The 23,222-nt window shown below is 41.7% G+C and overlaps 1 protein-coding gene across 1 annotated transcript in view; it reads right to left on the bottom strand.

Moving 5' to 3' along the window:
• Positions 1-1,607: 1,607 nt before the first annotated feature.
• The window catches only part of crip2 (cysteine-rich protein 2), a 517,344-nt gene continuing 495,729 nt past the window's right edge, over positions 1,608-23,222 (bottom strand). The window contains exons 3-9 of the mRNA XM_061062325.1: positions 12,977-13,071; positions 6,480-6,537; positions 6,087-6,218; positions 4,934-5,002; positions 4,668-4,762; positions 3,221-3,278; positions 1,608-2,952 (exon numbers count right to left, since the gene is read on the bottom strand). Of these exons, the coding sequence (XP_060918308.1) occupies positions 2,885-2,952; positions 3,221-3,278; positions 4,668-4,762; positions 4,934-5,002; positions 6,087-6,218; positions 6,480-6,537; positions 12,977-13,071 (575 nt within the window). The 3' untranslated portion in view covers positions 1,608-2,884. The remainder of the gene's footprint in view (positions 2,953-3,220; positions 3,279-4,667; positions 4,763-4,933; positions 5,003-6,086; positions 6,219-6,479; positions 6,538-12,976; positions 13,072-23,222) is intronic.

Genomic DNA, 23,222 nt, shown 5'->3' with positions numbered 1-23,222 from the left:
AAGGCTAGCAAGGGGAAGTTGTAGTACTTTGGCAGCTTCTTTAACAGCAACTCTCATTCATAATTGAAGAAGAACAAATAATAGGAATGACTTAAAACACAGTATATATTTATTAGCTTAAACTAAGTGGGCCTGACTGTACTACTCATTTGTGAGCTTAAAACTGGAGCTGACAACTGTATACTTTGAAAGTCCTGCGTGACTAATGTAGCCTGTAACACATGGTTTCATTTGGCAGTCTCCATCACAGGAGTCCGAGGTGTTTGGCCCTGTCATAACTGATGTGAAAACAATAAAGAGTCCACATGTAGGCGGCATATGTGACGTAATATCAACTGACATCTGTTTGGTTTCCAGGCAACGTTCAACTCCCTGGGCGCAGCCCAAGTACAACGGTCAGAGATGTTTCCACAGTGAAATTAATAGTGACCAAATGTGGGAAAAATGGTGGTTTATTAAAATGATGCTGTGATTAAAATGATGAAACAGCCGTGCAACTTTCAAACTCGCGTATGAATGAGCATGCTACTGTATCTGTAATAAAATTAAATGTTAAGGCATTTTTTATAAGTGATGCAAGACTGAAACTGTCCAGCAGTGTGAAGTCATTCTTTCTGCTGTCAGTCATTATGTTTGGATAGGAGTGTCAATGTTGCCTCAGTGTACTCATAAAGCTTCTGCCCTCCAGTCTAGTTATTGTTCCTTTACCTGTTTGAACAATGTCTGAGTGTCACTCTTAACCTCAAACGATACAAGATAATCCCCTTTAGAGACCTGTCACTGTGTGTGCTTCTTGTTAACGTGTTTGTCTGCAGTGCATGAGGTACTCCAAGGACATGTACAAAGCAGCAAGAACACTTAAAAGTATAATGTCAAATTAAAAATTAAACTACAATCGTCAACATGAACAGAGATCAATTGCTACCTTTGCAGCAGTCTAAAAATAGTGTTTTGGGGGGGAAAAGTATCCTAATGACATGCTAAATAAAACTAAGGATATTCTGAATTAAAAGTTATTAAACACACTTTATTGCTCTCTTATAGTTCTGTGTATGACCTACTATGTGGAGGTATGGGGTAACACATACAGTACAAGGCCAAAACTAATTCTACTTTTAATTCAAAGAACAGAGCTATGAGACTTATAAATCATTAATCAAACTATTATAAACCTACCATACACCGTTTATTAATTGTCAGGCTCTAAAATTCTTTGATTTAGTTGAACTTAAAACTGTCCAAATAATGTACAAAAAAAAACTTCAGTTGAAGCACCAAAAGGAGAAGAAATGGCCGCTGAAGTGGATTTACGTTTAGTTTTTCTACATCAACTACACCAGAATTCATAGTTGTTTTTCCAGCAGAGCATTTCTATGTGTCTCGTTTTTAAGACCTGTTAACAATAACAAGTAAATTACATTCAGCTTTGAAACACCTGACTGTAATAATAAGGAACACCTCATATAACTTTATTTCCTCCATGCAGCACTGATGATATAACAGTGCTTTTCTGCATCTTAAAACATGCTGCATTAGTTATGAGGAAAGTGATGAAGTCTGGTAAACAATTTCCATCTAACAAAAGTAGAGCTGCAGAGAGACGGATGAAGAGTTTCTGGAATATTTATTTTATTGGGATTAAAAAGACAAATGCAGCAGGGCTGGAGTGCAGCGCTTCAGTTCTACAAACAGTGAGCCGCGCCGTGTGTACAACAGTTCATAAACAAATACAGTAACAGTTTTACAATTATAACAATAATAATAATAATACTAGGATGCACATTCTGACTGAATGACTTGTCTGCAGTGTTTCTACGAGCTAAGCTACGGTTTCTGCTAAAATGTAATACTTCAAAGAGCGCGTCATCTCTCGGAAAATAACAGCAGGGTTACCTCTCTGAAAATATCGATAAAAATCTTGATCGTAGAGATTTATACAGCTTATATTGCGATGTTTTTCACGTCTGTCATTATCAGTCCCTTAAAGGGTAGTAGTACAATGTCAACTGAAATGTAAAGGCCTTCAATTAGAGTCATAAATACAAACTGCCCTCCCTTCCCAAAACTTAACCCAATTTCTGCTTCACTTTAAAAAAATGTACTTTTTTGTTATTCATTAGCAAATTATATATTTTTCTCCAGATTTCTGACATAAAACAGGTTATTTACATTTTACTCAAAGTAAAATAAACTCATGCTGAGTAAACGCAGCCTCGTGGATGTGCTGAAAATAATGTAACAGTCGCCTGAGAGATCCACTTTCCCTCCTTTTTTTGTTTAAACAATATGTTCGGGCACACCTTGACTACTCAAACATGTCAGGAATGTTGTCAGGTAGCCACACTGTAAATATGGCATTTTTGAAATAGAGATTTTATTGGCAAAGTACTCCTGAGCAACACCTGTGTCTGAGACAGAAATGCTGCAGCTAAACCCACAATGCACCCTCTCCACACCTGAGAACGACTGCCCATCTTTTTTCTTTTTTAGGCTGTACATTGAAACACCTTTTTGTTCATTTGTGGTGACATTTAATGTGTTAAGATACATTAGAATGTGTAAACATGGCAAAAATGGGTGACTTTACTTGAATGCTGTTTATTAGCATGGAGCTAATGTGGAGGGATGCTGGGATGTGGTTGAGGAAATACATTGAACACATGTTTGGGGCTACTTGGAGTTACTCCTCATGGTGCTAGAAGCAGGTGGGAATGAAGGAGAGAAGGATCCGGAGCAGCAGGCTGGTTGTCTCAGGTATAATCGCACAGGTGAAGGAGAGAGAGAGAGAGAGGGGAAAAAAAAGAGGCTAAGACTAATACTGTGGTTGATGTGGTCAGTGTTGAGTTGAGCAGAGGGATGAGGCTGAAGGGAGAGGGTCTAAGGTTCAGGGCTGGGTCACTGCACTGGGCTCCTTCTCATAGATGTAGCTGCCCACACCACCAGTGTTCACGCCTGGAAGAACCACAGGGACAGCAGCAAGGGGTCAGGGAGAGGTTAAGAACAGAGAGGAAATAAAAAAGGTTCAACATGAGCAGGAGAGGTTACAAAACATTTCCTGTACATGCTCAAGACGCTGCTGTTCTGTTACGATGAAATAACTCTTGGGTAATAAACCGCGTGCGGCGTGTGCAGCAGCACGGATCAAGTTCTCAGACATTATGACATTCTGTTTCAAGTGTAGCTGATAATCGGTGGGTTGACAGCACCCCCTAGCGATTACCTTTGGGCCCGAAGAGGACGGCATAGCATGGCTTGTGGCAGTAGGGCTGGCCGTCATGCTGGAAAAATTAAAAAGAGAAACATTAAAACCATGAAAACAACATGACCTTTCATAAAATAAGTGAAGGGGTGCTGCTGTTTGAAGACAGAGACGTTAAAAAAGGCTCTTTTGGGGTGTTGACAGGTTAAAGACACTGTTTTGTTTTTCCTGGTCTTAATTATGAAGATTTTTTGAGCTTTTTATTTCATAAATGAGGTGTTATTTCCCCACATCAACCCTTCTCTCTTTGTTCATTTTGCTTCATTCATGTGCATGACCTGTGTGTGTTTTCTATTTGTTTTATGCTCATTATGTAACAGCTTTTCTGGGGTCTGCGAGTGTTTCAGTTTAGCAGCCACTAACGAAGACTGGTGTTGTAGTACTCAGGACCAGTCTCGGTCTCGTCTCAGATTCCAAAACAATCGGCTTTGTCTCGGTCTCAGACTGGGCGGACTCCGGATTTTAAATCAAGACCGGTCAAGACCCCCCACTGAGAGACTGAGTAATGGAGTGGGAGATTTGCACCCTCCGCTGTTGTAAGATAATGTTTTTTTTCGGTTGTATCAGAGGCATATTGGTATCACTATGGGAACAACTCTTATTTTTGTAAGCAGAGTCAGCATTTCTGTGGCAACATCAGTGGTCGACATCAAGTAGAGGGGCCAGTAGCTTTTCAAGATCCCCGGCCCCACCATTGTAACCACTGGCCAGGAACATTACTTTTGCTTCCTGAGTGAAACTATCTTAACTTTTTCTAAACTCAAAATGCATGTCAGCGTTGGTTGGCAAATTTGGCAAAAGATTTTTTCTGTGCTTTATCATGTTGCAGCCAAACTACAGCGGTGTCACCGGTGTGGCTGGAACTGTCTTTCCCTTCTGTTTTGATTCTCTCCATCAACCTACCTTCAAGTTATTTTTGGTGCTTTAAATGTTGAATTGTGCCTGGCTTTTGTCCATACTAATGGCGGAGAGAAAACCTGTGTACAATTGGTGTCCGAGTGAACACTGCGAGTGTAGTGAGAGCAATTCACAAGGGTGAGTGTGGGCGCTTATGAAATGTTGATGCTATAGAAGTATTTAATGATGAGATGATCTTTAACATAACGCAGGAAACGATCTGAAATTATGAATTATGTGTTGTTTGTTGGCATATTCAGAGGAACGTGGAATCATCTGGCTCGGAGACTTTCATTCGTGCGTCTGGACCAACGGGCCAGAAATAACGTCGACCCTGAGCGGTCAAAGCTGCAGGAATATATGAATTATAAAAACAACTTAACATTCATACCAACATGTTTCAAGTGTGGCATAGGGGTCATCAGGAAACACAAAACAAAAAGACCTTTTGACAGGTAAAGTCAGTTTTCCTAAACAGCCCGTTGTTCTCTGTTTTTCCTCCTTCTCTCACCTCTGCGTGGCTGCCAGGAGCCAGAGTCTTGCTGCACCTCTCACAGCGCAGGCAGGGTCGATGCCAGTCTTTCCCCAGTGATGTCACCTTCTCAGCTATGATGACAGACACACACACACACACACACACACACACACACACACACACACACACACACACACACACACACACACACACCAATGAGCCACTATGGAAACCACTTTGCAGGTTCACACCTTTTCCCCCCTCACATTCCGAAGAATTCCGAGAAGTGTTGAACTACTCACCAAAATACACCTTCTTGCTGCATCGGGGACAAAGGTTGGCCTCTCCAGAGAAAGTGGTGATGCTGCCAGCTGTTGACACATAACAGACACATGATGTAGTGAAAAGGCAGAACGAGCGTCAATAAATGAGCACTTATCTCGTCATCCATGTGGGTATAAAATCAAATATAAATGAATGAAGGTGTAGAAATGTAATCAAGCCAAGTACTAAAGTGCTTTGTGTATTTTTAGAGGGAATTATTTAGAGAAGATTCTCATTTTTTGAATCTGTATTATACTACATGTAGTGCCCTGCTGGGAACAGCAGGTGGCGCCAAAAGTCAAAGACACAAGTATGATTCTGATTTCTGACATAAACACAAAAACAAACATTAGGCTCACAGTTTCATTCCCATCTCAAGCACAAACATGGAAAAATCTCATTACTCTTACCTTTTTTTTTTTAATAAAACTGAATTGTGACCGAGGGCAAAAACACTCAAATTCAAAATAACTTGCAATAGGAGGTCCTGTCTGCTTCAAATCTCAACAACATCCAATACTAACTGTGCTGTATCTGTGCTTGTTGCACTTGCTCGACATTTTCCAAATAAATGAAACACATCTTTCCACCTCTTCTATTTTATTTGTTTAAATGAATAAATGTTTTCCACATATTTGCATATCAACACTTTGTAAGTTGTTTTTGAAAAGTGCTCCAAAAATAAATTATAGGATTATGTGTTTCCTGTGATCCTGTGTCATCTGGTGAGCCGAGTCAGATTTTAGCCAACAGAAATGAAAAGGAATTAAGTTCCAGAAACAAAACCAACATCTGAAATAATTGACTTTTCTGGCATAAACATCTCACCGGGTGTCAAACAGCGACAAACTGAGAACCACACAGCATAGACAAACTGTCAGAAATGTTTGTGCTGCTGACTTGGACTTCCCAGCACACATCTTCTCTCCGACACGTCTGAGAAAATCCTTCCAAAGTCTCAGCAGACTTCCATATGAATGTTCTGATCTCTGAGTAAGCAGCACTCAAACTGATATCTTCTCAGATACGCTAAATCCGAAATTCACAAAGTGGCTTTTTTTTTTTTTTTATCCCAGTCAACATAACCCACGATACATTCAGTAGGTCTACTCTGGCAGGTTCCTCGTGTACCTTTGGATGCTGGCTTGGGTGCAAACACTCGCTTCTCTTCAGTTTTGGGTGCTGAATCCACACCGGTGGAAGACGGGTTGTTGTTGGCTGGAGTGTCGTACACGTAAGAGCCGGCTCCACCGATGTTCACACCTGAGAGAGGTACACGAGAGGAGATGAGAAAACACCAAAAACTGCCAGAAGGAGGAGGAAATATCTTTATGACTACAGAAGTGAAAATTTGTATCTTTCTTTTTTATTTACATTATCTATTGAAAACATTTTTTTTTTGTATTTACCTACAGGTAATTGTTCTTTTTGTCTTTGTGTTGCTGTAATACCTGATTTTCCTCCCTGAGAATCAATAGTGTAGTCAAATTCTTAATTTATGGAGAATATAAGGGTGTACTTCACCTTTTGGCCCGAAGAGGGCAGCGTAGCACGGTTTGTGGCAGTAGGGCCTTCCATCGTGCTGTGGGAGAGACAAAAACACTGTGAGATGCAGACACAACAAACTGACTCATCGAGCAGTTGAGAATCTTTTTTTTTTTTTTTTTTAAACTGATGATGCAACCTGTGACATGTGATCTGAAGTCATATTTCCCACACATTTTTGTGACATCATATATTTTGGGTGTTTCAGTTTTTGTGGTTGTTAAAAGAGATTAAATCCAAAAATGGAGACGGGATTTTTTTTTTTTTCCATGTCAACACATAATAATGACATCGGCTGTATCCAGGAAACAGGACTCTGTGTCACACTTCAGTACGACGACGTGTCCGCACACACATGACCGTCTGCCACTTAAGGTTTAGAGACGCCGCTCTCGGACATAGATGACCTGCCGCTGATGCATGCTGGGAATGTGATGCTGGTTTGGGAAGCATATGATCAACCTGGAGATCAGGGCCGAGGGCCAGGGTGTCCATCGGTCCAGAGCCTGATGCCCATAGAAGAGAAGAAGGAAGTGGACGCCAAAGGCAAGACGCCAGGCCCTGGGAGGTAGGGGACAAACTACCCACAATCCCTTCTGCTTTTGCCACATGAGGTGACGGTGTGATAGAAAAGAGGTTTCTTCTCTCACCTTTAATAATGCATTATCCGAGAAGGGATCAGCTGCTGTTAAAGCAGCCGCGCACCCCTTTCACACTCCCTGCTTGACATTTATGAGATCCGTGAAGGTCCGGACGCCAATGCCAAGCTGTGACTAAGTACTGATGGCTTTCTCAGGACAGCACACACACACACACACACACACACACACAGAGCTTCTTTGTAAAGCGAACTGAGAGCTCTGTGAACAGGCGGCTGTACAGTATCTCTGCGGCCCAAGAGGCAACGGGACCCTAAAAATGGATTATCCATCGCTGCACAGCCCACTCTCTTCCCAGCAGTTCACTTCCCACATCCTCACACTGAAATCTGTCTTCTCCATCTACTCGTCTTCCTTCCCTGTCCTCTTCTTGTGCTCTTCTCTTCCACTGCTTTAACCTCTTCTCGCCGCTTTTGCTGCCTCACAATAAAAAGGTGGATTAACTCTGAACACTTTTCACATCTTTTATTCACAGTAGAACTTTCAGAGTTTTCAGAAACAGGGAGCTATGCAGACATGCTGTCTTCACGCATGTGCTCGCTGGTACTAAACATGTTCTATGTCTGTAGTTTCAAAATGTTAAAGCTTGTCACTTCTGAATAACATGAGGAAAATGTGTGATACTTTCCTATTTCTGTCATGTGTTGGGTTTTACAAAGTCACAGCAGTTTAAATGTCATCTCTGCTGAATCCAAAATAATTCCAAATACTAAAATCTCTATGGAGCTAGCTTATCTCCCAGCCACCATATTGACACCAATTAATCTGAGCATAGCCGACTGCTAGCCGGGCTTCTAGCTTACTGACCAAATGGTGGAAATGCATGATCCGTGTGTTACCAGGGCTCAATCTGATAGCTTCAATGTGGATATGCAGAGTGTAAACACAGAGCCTTGGACATGTAATGGTTTTTTTTCTCTTTTACTGTGTCGCAGAGAGTATTTTGCGTCTATCATCAGACGTGATGAAGCAGAGATGGAGAATTCACTATTCCATATTAAATATTATAAGAATAATAAAACATTTTATTTGTACCGCACTTTACATTTTTGTAAAAGATCTCAAAGTGCTATTTTATAAGGTTAAAATGTTTTTGTGTGGGTAAAAGTTAAAAGCAAATTAAATCTTTGACAGATTTACGAGTCCGTCTTTGAAAAGTGTCCAAAAGAGATATGAGGAAATAAGAAAAACAGAGTACAAGAAAGTATCACTCAATTCTAACAGGATCATTTCATACAATTTCTCCACTGATTTACTGAAGAAGAGTATAAAATTAAACCTTAAACCTACATGGAATCAGTTCAATACACAATGCAATATTCTATCTATTCTTTTATCTTTGTGTCTTTAATCTGTGGGTTAGGGAGGGAGGGAGGGAGGGAGGGAGGGTGGAGGACGGGTCACCACGTGGGAGGGAGGGTGGGTGTGTGTTTGTATTTTTTTTTATGTTGTAAATAGAAGATAGAATTATCTCTTGTCATGCAACTGGTTTTGTGTCATGCTCTACTTTGTTGTGTTTTGTACTCCATGTTTGTCATATCATTCATGTGGAAAATGAATTCTACAGAGCTCAGTTTTCTGCCACACGATCCTGCTGCATCATGAGCAAACAAAGGTTGCAGAGCGTCGCGCACTAAGAAAAGTCCTTAAAGTGTTCTGAAAAACATGGAAACGTAACTAAATCTACACCAGGGGATAAAGTTCCAGTGTAATGTCTGTGTTTCCTGATTAGAAGGAGGTATTAGACGGAGGTATGGAATTTTGACATGAGAAAAAACTGTGCTAATCTTGTGCTTTGGGTAAATAAACTCATGATCTTATGGGGTCAAATTTGACTCCACATTTTGTCTTTTTAAGCTCTGCAGCCACAACAGGCCACATCCTTCCCTCCTTTTAAAGAAGCATGAAGTCAGATTTTCTCTGAGGGTCAAAACCTTTTGCATACCAGGCCTGCAATGACATCAAACAACCCCCCCTTTGAAACCACAGTCCACTTTAAAAGCTGTATAAATCTCGGTTAGATATATCACGTCTCTCAGACGCTCTCTTGTTTCAATGAGGGCGATCAAGTTCAAGATGATCAAGTTTTTTTGCCAGCTGAAGTTGGCGCTGCAGCCCGAGGCGGGATGTGGATGATGTGCGTGAAGAGAGAGAGAGAGAGAGAGAGAGAGAGAGAGAGAGAGAGAGAGAGAGAGAGAGAGAGAGAGAGAGAGAGAGAGAGAGAGAGGAGGATGAAGAGGATGGTGGGCCTCAGAGAGACTGTGTGACTACATTACTGTAATCATGCAGAGATTAAACAGCAGAGCAGCATCCTTTGAGGTCTGCAAGGAAAATCTCTTTTGTGTACAAAGACGCTGAGATCACATCCTCTTTGTGTCAACAGCCCGAGACACAGAAAGGTGATATTGGCCCATCGTACTGAGAGAATCAAACGGGTGAGAATTGCATCGTCGGCTGGGTCATGAAAGGCAAAAGAAAAAAAGAGGCATGATAAGAAAGTCCCCCGGGGTGGAGGTGCCAGATAGTGAGCAGCACGCACAGTTAGGGGTGGGGGGGGGGGGGATCTTGAGTCATGATAGACTGCAGTTTGATTATGTAACAGAGAGGAAGAGAGACAACTCCTCCTGTTACCCTAAAGGGGGGTTAAAAAAATATTACAAGGACAACTCAAACTGACAGACACAACCAGAATCACAACAAGGCAGGAGGGGGGGGAAAAAAAAGACATGCACTGAGCAATTTCCTGTAACCAACGCACAAGATCTGTGATGGAAATGAAAGGAAAGAACATCATATCTCTGCCGACTAAAAAAAAAAACATTTGGAAAAGACCTGCTTCCAGCCGCTAGCCCTGTTCATACAAGCTTTAAAACATCAAAATGACACCAGTCGGTTAACTAAGCATCGGTTGATCGTAAGCAAACAGACCTAATTGTGCTGATTTTTAGAAGAACGAAGAGCCCAAAAAGCAGTTCATGTGTGTTCACTCATCATTTAATTGAAACAGTGGACGGGACATGTAGTTTATGACTCTTACAACAAAACAATGGCCGAAGTAAGCCTTTAACCAAAGAGGTTGCCTCAGTCATTTACAGGAGGAACTCTCATCTCCAGAACATTTTCATGACAACACAGCAATATGTACAGCAGGGGGAGAGCGAGGGGATATTGTTCCTCAGACGATCACACATGGGGTTGTTCTCCAGGGCGAATAACGAAAAGAAAGAAATATAAAAAAAATCCCTCACAAGCAGTTCCTGGGATATTGCATTTACAGGAATGGGATGTAAAGAACGGGCAAAAAGTTATTCCAAAGACATGAGATGTCCTAGAGAAAACAGCCCTTTTGTAACTCTTCACTTCATCAGAATTAGAATTTGTATGATGAAAGTACTTTTTGAGAGATATAATGACCTAAGCCCTGTGTTTGACTGAAAAACAGTCCAGGGTTAACCCCGCCTCTCGCCCAATGGCAGCTGGGATCGGCTCCAGTCCCCCCGTGACCCCGAACGGGAACAAGCAGTATAGATAATGGATGACCATTGTGTCACCACAAGTGACCAAATTCTAAAAGATCGATCCCGGAGAAGGGGGGCATGTTTGTGCCAAATTTGCAGAAATTCCCTCCAGATGTTCCTGAGATATTTCGTTCAGAACATTGTGTTTGTGGGAATGTTGGATGGACTAACAAACCCTGAAAAGTGAAGAGCCGCTGGTCTTCTGTTGCCAATGCAGAGGCTTAAAAAACCTGGAAGAGCTACTGCTGCTGACTAATGACATTTTCTAAGATGTCTCACGTGTTAGCTGGTGTGGTAGAACTGAGCCTGCAAGAAATCAGCAGAAAGAGAAAACCCTCTGGACCACGGTACGAGAGTGAACAAAAAGGAGTAAACCACAAACTGTTGAGTTGCTAAGTCACACAGTTTATTACTTGCAGCAAGGAGAGAAGTTCAACGATGTGTACAGGATACACAAAGTAAGTTCTCTGCCCACTCTTGGGGCGTACAATCTTTATATACTTGAGCATATAGTGCGATCGAAACTCACAGAGGAGGAATAGAGAAAATGATGTAGTTTGTCCTTGAGAGTTTGAAGAAGTAGTCCTTATAAGGAGCTGTTGTTGAATCTGTGTAGGTGAGATAATAACATCTGAGGTGAGGTGAGTATCGGGTAATGTTCGTGTGCTGCAGGGGTCATATAAGGTCAAGTTGCATGTATATATGTGAGGTGCTCATATAAGGTCAAGTTGCATGTATATATGTGAGATGCTCATATACATTGGATCAGTTAATAAGCAAACATAAAAGTATAAAGAATATAAGATTCCACACTGGCTACATGGGCTCCTCACTAAAAGTGCACTAAACTACTACACTATAACATTTTATAACCCTAAGCGGACATACAGCTATACAGTTTATTTCCCTGCGTTTCCCTGTGATAACAAAAACTGTTGTTTTTTTTTCTGGTTGTTTTGTCGAGCTCACGACTTATTTATCTCATCATCTTGGGATAACAAAACCGGTTTCCATCCCAACCTTAAGAGATAAATAAGTGGAGACTGCGATAAGAAAACAGCCAAAATGTACTCGTTATCACATGGAAATGGAGTAATATTCAATGTATTGATGCACATCTGCTTGGGGCCTCTGTAGAAATAAGTCAGAGTGTGTTAACAATGGTTTTTTTTGAGAACAAACATGCCACATTGTAAGCATTTTTTCATGGAGGATTCGCTGTGGAAACAAGTCAATAAGTCAATACATGATCAGGCAGCTCTGGCTTCCCTCGGTTTGAAATTTTCACAAACGCAGTCAATGAACAACAAAGAACGGCATGGAGTTTTTTACCTTTGACCCTGAAGGAAAATCTAAAGATCTTCGTAGAGCAGAAGTTACATTAAACAAGAAAAGAGCCCATACATTCAATGCAGAAAGCATGAACGTGAGCCATTAGGAAGACACTTGTAGCCGTAGTGCTCCACAGCAGCACTCAGTGCATTAGAATGAAAGCATGAATGGCCACAGTGGGAGGTGAACTCCTGCTACCCGAGGCAATGGTGGTGACCTGCTAAATGCACACAGCTATGCAGGCTACAAATAGTCCATATCACTGCCCTAGATTCAGACTTTAAACACATGCAGTAGCTGTGGATCGTCCTTAAACCCCGTTAAAACACGGGTTTAAAGATTTACAGTCGTCTAGACAAGGGTTGAACAATGTGTTTGAACCTTTGCAAGAAGTGAAAATCAAAATGAAATCACTGTAATAAAAAATCTCCTTGGGTTTTGGACTTTTAAATATATAAAAAAATATAAATAGATAAAAATATCTATTTAAATACGTCTTCTATTGCAAACTTTGAGGGGATTTTTAAAAAACATTTTCTGATACTGGCTGGACTGAACAGAAATGAATGGAAACAAAAAAGATAATTGATAATGAATAATAGATAATAAACAAGAACAATTTGCCAATGATGCAACAAGTATCCAAATATTTTTACAAAGTAAAAATTAAATTATTTCAATTTCATTTTTAAAACATTTTAAAAACTGAGCCAGGCTGTAAACATGTTTACTTCTACTATAAAAAGTGACATTTTAGAATGGGTGTGTATTTGACTTCTGCAGTCAAGCCTCAAGTGGACACTCGTGGAACTGCGGGTCTTTGTACTCCTGCATTAGCTTCGTTTTTTTCAACACTGGAGGTTGCCACATGCCATGAAATCAAATGTGTTCCAGTTAAAAACTCCTCATAATCAGTTGTATGTAGAAATGTGAGTTAGTGTTCTGTCACTGGTGGAGTCTCACTGACCTCAGCGTGGCCTCCAGCCGTCAGCAGCTTGTTGCAGCGGTCGCACTTGAGACACAACTTGTGCCAGTCCTTCCCGAGCGATGACACCTTTTCAGCTGCACGTTAAAAGACAAAAGACAGAAACAGAGAGACAAGGGTGAGCGTTAAACGTTCACATAGAGCAACATTTACACGGATTACTATGAACAACAGCCTTTATGTTCCCCTCCTATTGTCCCAGGCTTAGTATCTGTCATAATGTGTCGTTCCATCAGTCATCTCAAAGAAATGACGTCCCTCATTGCTTCACTCCCCAGAATAAAGATCAGCCTGTGCTGTGTCTCTGGGCTGCTGTGCCCTGAGGTACACCCTGTCGTCGTGCCAGCCAAGTGATGGTTTTCTGAGGGGGGCGGGGGAAACTGGGAATGCATGCGTACAACACAGGATGCTGTAATGATGTCATTCCATGGATAGAAAGTGGCGTGAGTCCCGGTCCAGCTGGAGCAGCGGGGGGTGCCCACGTCTAACCCAAATCCTTTGTGTTAACCCCTCCAAATACACACAAACACACCCCTCCCCCAGTTTACAGTATACCCATCCTGCTGCAGACAACCCCGTCAACCCCATTTCCGTCTCCTTTTTTTCCTGCTCTCCCAGACCGACCGCCCCTCCAGACAAGCGAGGGACCCTAATTATACCCTTTCCAATAATAAATCCCTGCTGCTCACACACAATGGGCCCTAAGGAGTCGTGCAGGCAGCAAGAGGAAACACCTTCTCTTATCAAGGCAGGGCACAAATGGCCGGATACTGGGGTCTGTTTCCTACATACCCTCAGTGAAACACACACACACACACATATACAACATGTGTGCAGACAACTACTTCCTCCTACGTTTCCTCATTTTAGCTGCTTTCCCACTTCAAACCATCTGCTGTACATTTTTGTCATATTCCCGTGTCAGAGTCGCATCAGTGAGAGAGAGATTTATGAGTCTGTCTTTGAAAAGTGTCCAAAAGAGATATGAGGAAATAAGAAAAACAGAGCCGTAAAAAGAATGCATCACTCCGTGCTGACGTCACAAAAGGATTACAGGAATTTAACGGCTGCTCGATTTAAAAAAAAAAAAAAACATTTTTATTTTTAATACAAAAAGTGCAAAGTTCACATTTTTTCCCTCATAGTGCTGGCCTAAGATAAACTAGACTTAAAGTTCAAACTAATGTCATAATGATTGTCAGATTCAGATGTTAATTGCTCATAATTAAGCCTATAGGAACTCCTTGCATTCATTTGGAATAACTTCCTGTTATTTTTAAATATTGCAATAAACTGTTTATGGCAGAATGAAAAGATATCGTAATGTTTCGCAACATCGTTCAGACGTTATTTAAAGTAAGTAAAGAAAATGGTCATAAGGTTTGTGTTGACGCTCCAATCAGCTGAAATGTCAGGACTTACCGACAGTGACAACATTAAGATTTAGTGCGAATAAGGCCTTAAGAGAATGGGAGAGGGGTTAAGGGTGAGGGAGGAGGGGGACCTCCCACAAACACTTGAGAGCAGAGGAATGCTGACTCGGGTGTAAAAGACTCCCGGAAATGTTCAATCACTCTTAAAGACACCGTGATTCAGCGCAGAATCCTGCAATAAATCACACTTTAAATCAATAATCTGCACTTCAATTAGAAGATGGACCCAAACCTTCAGCCACCAACACTGGAATGTAAAGGAAATGAATAAATTGGATTAGTGTGTTTGTCTGTCTGAGGCGCCCGAGTTTCACTTCAGCTATTCACATGAAGAAGAGTTCAGGATCCTCTGACACTTTAACTAAAAGTTCTCATGAATCATTCATGCAGAGTGCTGTTTGATTTGAGTGTTTTCCCTTTTAAAAAGGCAGCAAACTAAGGAGGGATGCTGTAAATATTCATTAGCATTGTTGTAGTTTGTAGCACTGAATGGGACGGGGAGAGCATACACACACAAACACAGGGACACTGTCGTCATTGTTGGGCTCCATATTTCCACCAAGTTTACCATCAGAGCAGGACGGGAATAAAACTCATCTCATTTGTTGTCTTGGGAACACTGAGCTGCATTTGAATATTTTCATCACTATAGCTATTTTATCTCCCTTTGACCAATTTCTATTTTGATCATAGTTCAAATACACTTCTATCTTACACTACAGACATTGGGTTTTAAAGTGGAAGACAAAGTTAAAAAAGCTTTAAAAACTTAACTGACCCACAGCTCTTACATCTCAATAAACCCTTCAGCTCTTGAAGACGGTTCACCTCAGGCTTCAACTTTATTTATGTCAAATAGGGACAGAGCAAATTAATGAACATAAACGTGTAAATGTGCCAGGGTGCCGGTAGCCTAGCGGTTGGTGTGTGCGCTCCATGTACGATGGCTTGAGTCCTCCAGGCAGGCGGCCCGGGTTCGAATCCGATGCTCCTTTCCCGCAGGTCCTTCCCCACTCTCTCTCTCTCTCTCCCTGGTTTCTGACTCTAGCCACTGTCCCGTCTCTAAATATGGTCATTTGCTCGCAGACACTTTAGTGGTGTCACCGAGACTGTACATCTTCTGATTTCAGCTCCAAACTTCAAATGCTTCAAACCCTCTCAGTGGTGCGTCTTTATATGATGTCTTAAACGGAAAAGAAGTAAGAAAGGTTCACCAATGATGTCAGTGCAACTTTTATTTAGCCTTTTCTACCTTCTTAAAAGTAAGAGGGAAACTCTTCAAACAACCTTCAGACACTGTTTAAGTAGATTATAAATAGAACCAGCGGGGGTTAAACTGTCTCCTCTTGAGTTTAAGTGTGTGTGATTTATTTCCCCCCCCCTAAATCTGAGCACAAACATAAACTTCCTGACACCTCTGCAGTGTTAAAGATACAACCAGCGTGTCGTCAAGGTGGCATATTTTAGTGTGTCTGTGTCATTGGCAGACTCGTGCATGCACACACCTTCAGACAGGTTTGAATGGAAACAGACTTCAGAGCTGGTACAACCTCGTTCCAGTGTGTGTTGTCATCCGTCTGTGTGCAGTAACAAAGTCCACTGTTTAACAGCTCGCTGTTTTTAAAGGACTGCTGTTATTGTAAGAGGGGTGAGCCTGTCTGTCTGTATTATGTGCTGGTGGAGTTATAGAGTTGGGGGGGGGGGGGGATCTGCCTCTGGCCCAGATGTTTATATCCCCGGATTCAAGCGTCTATCCCTTTGATCCCTTATATAGCCCCAGCCTGTAAAACAGAGCCAGAAAATACAAATTCGGGTTGACAACTTACAAACAAACAAATAGAGAAACAAAGCGGAAAAAAAAGACCGATCAACAGTACCCCGTCTCCAAAAATAGCTAACGTGTGGGCACAAATAATGCTGCTGAAGTGCCACCAATCCGTCCTGTACCTCATTACGGCAACGACCCGAGGGTAAACGCACACCCACTCGTGTAAACAAACAAAGCTCCCACTCGCAGGAGGGTCTCTCCGGAAATTTCCTTCCAACATTGTCAACATCGACGAGGATGTGCCAAATCCTTTTTAGTTAATCTGTTGTCTCTCGCGACACCCTGCAATTTCCTCTCACTCAAAAAAAGCAGACAACAAAGGACTCCCCTGTGTTCACATGTAAACAGTGGTGCTGATTTGGGGAAATCCCCCGCTGAAGAGCTTAAGTACCTGTCACCTGACATTTCACACTTTCTAAGACTGAATTGTTTAAAAGCGTTGAAGTGTCAGAGCTGATGGGTGTTGGAGTCAGTTTAATTGTAGGCATTGTAGCTATTAATCGTATTTATTGTTGTTGCTCTATTTGTTTGTCTCTCTCTCCCTCCCTCTCTCTACCCTTTAAACCTCAACACAGCTGCTGGCTTGAGGCAGATGGCTGTCCAACATGAGTCTGGTTCCGCTCAAGGGTTCTGCCTGTTAAAAGGCAGATTTTTCTTGCCACTGTTACTCTGCTGCTGTAAATGTTGCCAAGTGCAGTGGTCATGGTGGATCAACGTCAGGTCTTTGTAAATAATATAAGAAAGAGTGCGGTCTACACCTGCTCTTTTTTTGTAAAGTGTCTTGAGGTAACATTTCTAGGAATTGTTATTTTGGGTTTTTATGCCTTTATTGGACAGACAGGACAGTGACTAGAGTTTGAATTGGGATGAAAGAGAGAGAGAGAGAGGGGGGAATGACATGTGGGAAATGAGCCACAAGTTGGATTCGAAGGGCTACAACATCTGTACATGGGGCGCACAAACTAACCACTTGTCCACCGCACCCCATAACGTTTCTAATGAACTGGCACTGTACAGTACATAAATAGATTTATTGATTGATTTTAATAGTACTTGAATAATCAGCTACAACTGCGTTCAAAACGTTTGTACAGAAGCACCAAAATGAGCTGAAATAAAAAAGCAAGTGCACTGTCACTTTAAGAATCTGATTCAACCAATGTGGATTAATGTCAACAGCCTGCCATTGGACGCCGTTTACACACCTATAGTTCTTAAATCATACCACTTCTTGAGTGTAAAAAATCCCATAAAACAACTTCAAACAAGCAACTTACAGGCTGAAAAAAAGATAGTTTTAAAGAAGATTATACTCCTTCAATGATGTTGACCTTGTTTTTTTTGTCTTTAAGACCTATAACCTAAATCTTTTCATTTTTTATGTGGTGTTTTTTTTCCCCTTGGGGATTTAGCCATTTTAATGCCAGGGCTGAGGGCTTACCACTCTATTTGCAAATGTGTCACCAAAACTATTTCCCCCCTGGACACAAATTTACGAAGGTCCCTCAGCTTAGCACTGCCCAAGATTATTTGTGACTGGTTCAAAGTAATACAAAAAACCCCCCTGAGCTTTCTCCCCCTTAATGCAGGGTTATGATGGCTAAGCCAGACCTTTCCCCGGCTCTGGGGCAGCTCCGTATTTAAATTGGTCCTGCTCGTCCAGATTACAAGATGCGTTAATCGTAAAAGCAGTTGAACCTTCATTTGAAGAGTAAAAGATGAGATATTGAATAGGAGTGGACCGATTATCGGCCTGGCTGAATATCAGGGGCTGATATTTGGCATATGGCTGATTATCTGTACCGGCTGTAAATGCATATCGGTTCCAAATATCGGTAATCGGTCTCATACACTACAAAAATCGGTGTAGTATCGGCCCTGAAAAAAACAAAACATCGGTCAACCCCCCAATAGTGAACCACCACTGAAATAGTAATAGGAAAGAAATTGAAATGTCAGTTCAAATGTTAATTATTAAACAATTCAGATTTGACTTTAAGTAGAAGCTTCCAGTTGCTGCATTGATGTAAATAATCTAATTAACGAGGTTGAAGTTTAGGCACTGAAAGGGATTTTTAGTGTTCTACATGAAAGCAGTTGAAATTAGTTTGAACTTGTAGCTCCAACTTGAAGGGTTTGAAGTTTGTTTTTCAACATTCAGAGAATCTCAACTGACAACTAAAGATGAACAGATCACAGCAAGTTGTTAACTGTTAGCTCGAGAAAGATATAAACGTTGTTGAAATCTCAGCCCATGTGGTAACCATATAAAAGTTGAACTGTTTGAGTAGTTGAACTGCCTCTTTTGAAGTGGAAGAAGTGAAATTTGTAGTCATTAGACTTAAATGTTTGATTCAACAACAAGAACTGTAGTCAGTTAAAAAATAAATTTGTATGTCGAAACCGAAAGTAGTTGAACTGTGAGTCTATGTGTAAGAGATAAAAGCAGGGGGAAATGTTGAACCAATGGCAGCTCACTCTGGTTGCCAATGGAGACAAACAATTCAAAGTTTTGTAGAAGGTCTAATAATAATGGAAAAAGGGTTTAAAGAGATTAATTGCATGTTAAAACATCAGGCCTGTGTTGGATCATACAGATGCTGCAGAGGTTTTGGAAACTTTGAATTCAAAATTTGTGCTCATCACATTTGTTTCAGAACAGAAATGTGGTTGTCTCTCTAAACTAAAGGAAGTGAAATAATAAGTACAACTTCCCTTATTTATTTTAATTCCAATTTGACGGACAGTCCAACTGCATGAACACTGAGCTCCAGTCTGGTCAGAGGTCATCATCATAACCATATGATACCTGCACCACAGTAAGCCGCTTAACTTCATTTGTAAATTCCTGCTCTAAGCTCTTCCGTCTGCTCGCGGGCTCTCTGATTGCATTGTCAATATGGTTTAAATCACCGAGACAGCCTGCTGCTGACTCCTCTTCTCGCTGATTCGGCCACAGTGTTTACAAGTGCTCGATTTCACATTAATCAAACTAAAGGAGGGAAGACTCGACATGCTTTAAAGTGTCATTTTGATTATGAAGAGGTCTGTTTCTGCACGTCAGTCAACTGTCAACAAACTGCTGTTAGAGCTTGCACGATTTGAAGAAACATGCGCATCATTTTGTCTAATTCTAGTTGGAATTTTTTTTTAATTGCAACAACTGAACATGCATAAACATAACATCAGCACAGTGGAATTGATGTAAAGCCAAAAAATGCAACAAAAATGACATAACATTAGTTTTACCAATAGCATGAAATTTAGTGGATTTTTACCATCCACAGTTAATTGCATGAGTAAGTAATTTGTGCCTCTACTTTTAACTCTATTAATGGAAACTGTGCATGGCTTTCTGATTTTGTAAGGTCAGGCATATTGAGGGTTTATGCAGCTGCGGGTTCAAAGGTAATGCATTACATAGCTTTAGACATACAGGCGTACTTTGAACATCTATAAAAGACTATAACTAATGCAATAAGGAATGTTTTCACACAGATTGTCTTGTTTCATTTTGAAAAGACCAAAAATTTCTGAAGACAGAAGAAGACGATTTCAGAAAAAAAAGGTTGTTTTTCTGTCATTAAACCTAATTTAATTCCTGAGCAATTAAGAGTCATAAGACAACGAACGCGAAGGGTAAAAAAAACAGATGACTCGTGATTTTCCAGTCGGTCAGAGTATCAGTTCTGCTTTCAAAAGGCTAGAGATACATTGGAGAACTTCAAGCAGGCTATAACTGAATTGATTTAGTTTATTCTGGAGCTTGATTGAGTTACTTCAGATCATGCCCCGTGTACAGACAAGGCTGTAAGAGGAGCAGCATGGGAGCGGGCTTAAACAAGCGGTCGACAAAACACACTGTAATTGGACGGAAGATTCAGCAACAGAAGTTTAACGAGGGGGTCTTCAGAGGGAAAAACATTAACGGCTCATTTCTCCGAATCCCTTAATTACAGTTGCTTCATTATCAACAGTGACACAGCAGATGCGTCCAAAACACAAGGGCTGACGACTGGACCTAGATTCACCCCGAGAGTGCCGCAGGAAATGTCGTCTTCTCTGTTTAAATGAAAGGCTAACAAAATCTGCAGAGGATAAACAAGCGACGAGTAAGAATTCCCAGGATGCAAAGCGGCAGGAATGTCCCGCCGTGGGTAGGGCTGTGAAATCTCATATGGGTGCTCTCTTATCGCGCGATAATTTGATCAGGGTGCAACGGGCAGGCTGGAGGGAATCGAAATGCGTTGGACGACGCCGCGGAAGCAGCTCGGCGTGCTGCAGGAGGAGATCAAGTCAGCAACAAGTGTGAAGGCCGCCGCTTGTGGACGTTTAAACAGCTTAACAAGAGTTATATGTTGAAATGTGGCACGCTTGAATGACGCACAAGGGCAAACATTCATCATCACAGACCTTATTGTACGGTTATATACTCTCAATCCGTTTGTCACAAATGTTGCTTATGTCGTGCGTATCGAATCTGAAGCTCGTAAACAAGTCATGATGCTCGTGATGTAACCAATGTTATTGTAAATATCTCTAAATCACAGTTGGCTGCATTCTGCTCTGTTACACCCTTTAGTAATTTGTGGTCCCATCTGTTCAGCTCTTCCCATTATGAACCCGTCCAAAAGACACATAGTAAACACACACTGCCCTCTCTCTCTCTCTCACTCTCTCTCTTCTTGTTCTAATTCTCTTCATCCAACACTGACAGCTGAGTCCATGCGGGTGTTCTCTGTTACAGCACAGATAACTGCACGTCCTAATAACTCCATACACCTGACTGACTGACTGACTGTGGGCCCAAAAGACAAGGCAGGACTCAAACGCAGAGTAGGTACATTTTGGGGGAGGGGGGGGGGAAGCTAATATCTCAAGAGAAATGTAAGAATGTAAGAGAGGAAAAAACAAGCAGCCCGTGTTTCCTTCTCTGCATCCTCTCACGACTCAGATCTCTGGAGTACAAACACCCTCAAGGACTTGTGACCTTTAACTTCACTTACACACACAATGGCCATTCAACTGGACACACAGGAGCTTTCAGCCTCACCCAGGGAAGTGACTCTTGGCTTAGGAAGAAGTTGAGCTTTAAGCACGCTCACTGATCACCAGTGGAACTACAACAGCATCCGCTACTATGGGAAGGGGACAGAGCTTCATTGATAATCCCAATCATTGCTGATTGAAAGCAATGAGTCCTGATGATTTTTTTTTAAAAGCTGTTTGTCGGCACTTACAGACACTGTTTCCTCCTCTTTAGGTCCTTGCTTGTGTTGGACTTACTCTCCGTTTTGTAAACGTCGATTTGGACAAAAGCGTTTGCTTAATGAATTGTAGAATTTTGACAACCTTAGCCAAGCATAAAAAAACATGACCTTTTTATATTTTAAACAACTTGAGAGCTGCAATTTATACTGACTTTCTTTATCTTTAAATCTGCACCTTATATTCTGTATTTGTCATATTTGTTTTTTTTAATTTTAATTTTCAGAGAAATGTCGTTTCCTCCACACAAAAAAACCTTCTTTCACTTTATTTCCTGAGATGTAGATGCTCTTTGTTGTCTGACCAACTGCTCAAAACTGACATTTAACTAAGCAAAGGAGTACAATCTGACATTAAGAACCTAGAAAGAGACTAAGTTTAGCATGAATTTGCACTAAGAAACACCTAGTTTGCGATAAGGACCTTCTGAAAGGTCATCCTGTGCTGGCTCAAAGGGGGGAGTTAAAGTGAGCTGACCCTGGCAGTGGTGCATTGAAACATCAGATTTGATTTGTTCACTGTCATGTCTCCGTGCAGCGTCTCTGTGCTGCTCACAGTGACTGTGCAGGGTGGAGTCTGACGCCTGAAGAGAAACTAGGAAACATGGATTTGGAGCTGTCTGTCGCTGTGGCTGATGCAACCCAGAGGCAAAACTTTGCTCTGGAGGTCGTCTGTCGCCTCAGCCAAGGCGAGGTTTCCTCCCCAGGCTGTCTCCCTCTCTCTCTCTCCCCCCCCCCCCTTTTTCTCCCTCTGTGAATAAAAGAGTGCGGCCTCGTGAATCTGCCCCAGCTGACGTAAATGGGCTGCAGTTAACTTGCATCCTGTCAGCGCTGGTCAGAGGAGCCTCCGGCAGAGCGCTACTGCTCCACAGTCGCTGCCTCAGTGACACGCTCGCCCTACGTTAACCCCCGGGACTGCTCGCCCCACAATGCACCTCATCCTTAAGCGGTCAGGACACCATGTCCCGGCTTCAGCGACTTCAAAAAGATCTATTCTGCATGACCGGTTACAGAGAAATGGACCGTGTCTTCAAAAGCGGACGGAGGACTGTAACACTTGCATAGCACCTTCAGGAGTAGCCAGTGATAATTGGATAATCAGCCCTGGAGGAGTAGACATCATGTGCCGGCGCCATAACGCCATAAAATGTACAAGCCCACAGACAACACTGAGTGAAATCATCTGAGTCTTGTCAAGTGGCGTTACAAAACTGAGCGTGTGTACATGAGATCATGGTTGATTGAAGCAAATCTCTTTGAGAGAAAGTATGAGCTCCAAATGTAAGTCCCTTTCACACATTGACTGGACTTCTGAAAAATTCCTGATTTTGTTCGGGTCAATGTGAGAACACAAACTACCAAATCTGTACAATGTACCCCAACTTTATGAGGATTTTTTTTTTTTGCCAGCCCGCCAGTAAAAAGTCGGTGTGAAGCCGGGGTTAAGTGTCATGAACGCGGCAGATAAACATGAGACTGGAAGAATCACTGCGAGCGAGAAGGTGGTGGCAGAGAAAGTTTCACTGCTTTTTACTTTCTTCTGCTCGCTTTAGTTGTGAGTGAATTTTCGTAAATGTCTACATGGCGGATTGATATTAATCCAGAAACAGTCACCATTACCGAAGACTCCTCCTCCTCCTCCTCCTGCAAGCTCCACCCACAACCTTTACCAAATGGACCAAATGTCCAGTTGTGAGAGC

This window comes from Labrus mixtus, chromosome 18 (assembly GCF_963584025.1).
Source record: "Labrus mixtus chromosome 18, fLabMix1.1, whole genome shotgun sequence".
NCBI lineage: Eukaryota > Metazoa > Chordata > Actinopteri > Labriformes > Labridae > Labrus > Labrus mixtus.
This window is presented reverse-complemented; position numbering and strand designations above follow the sequence as displayed.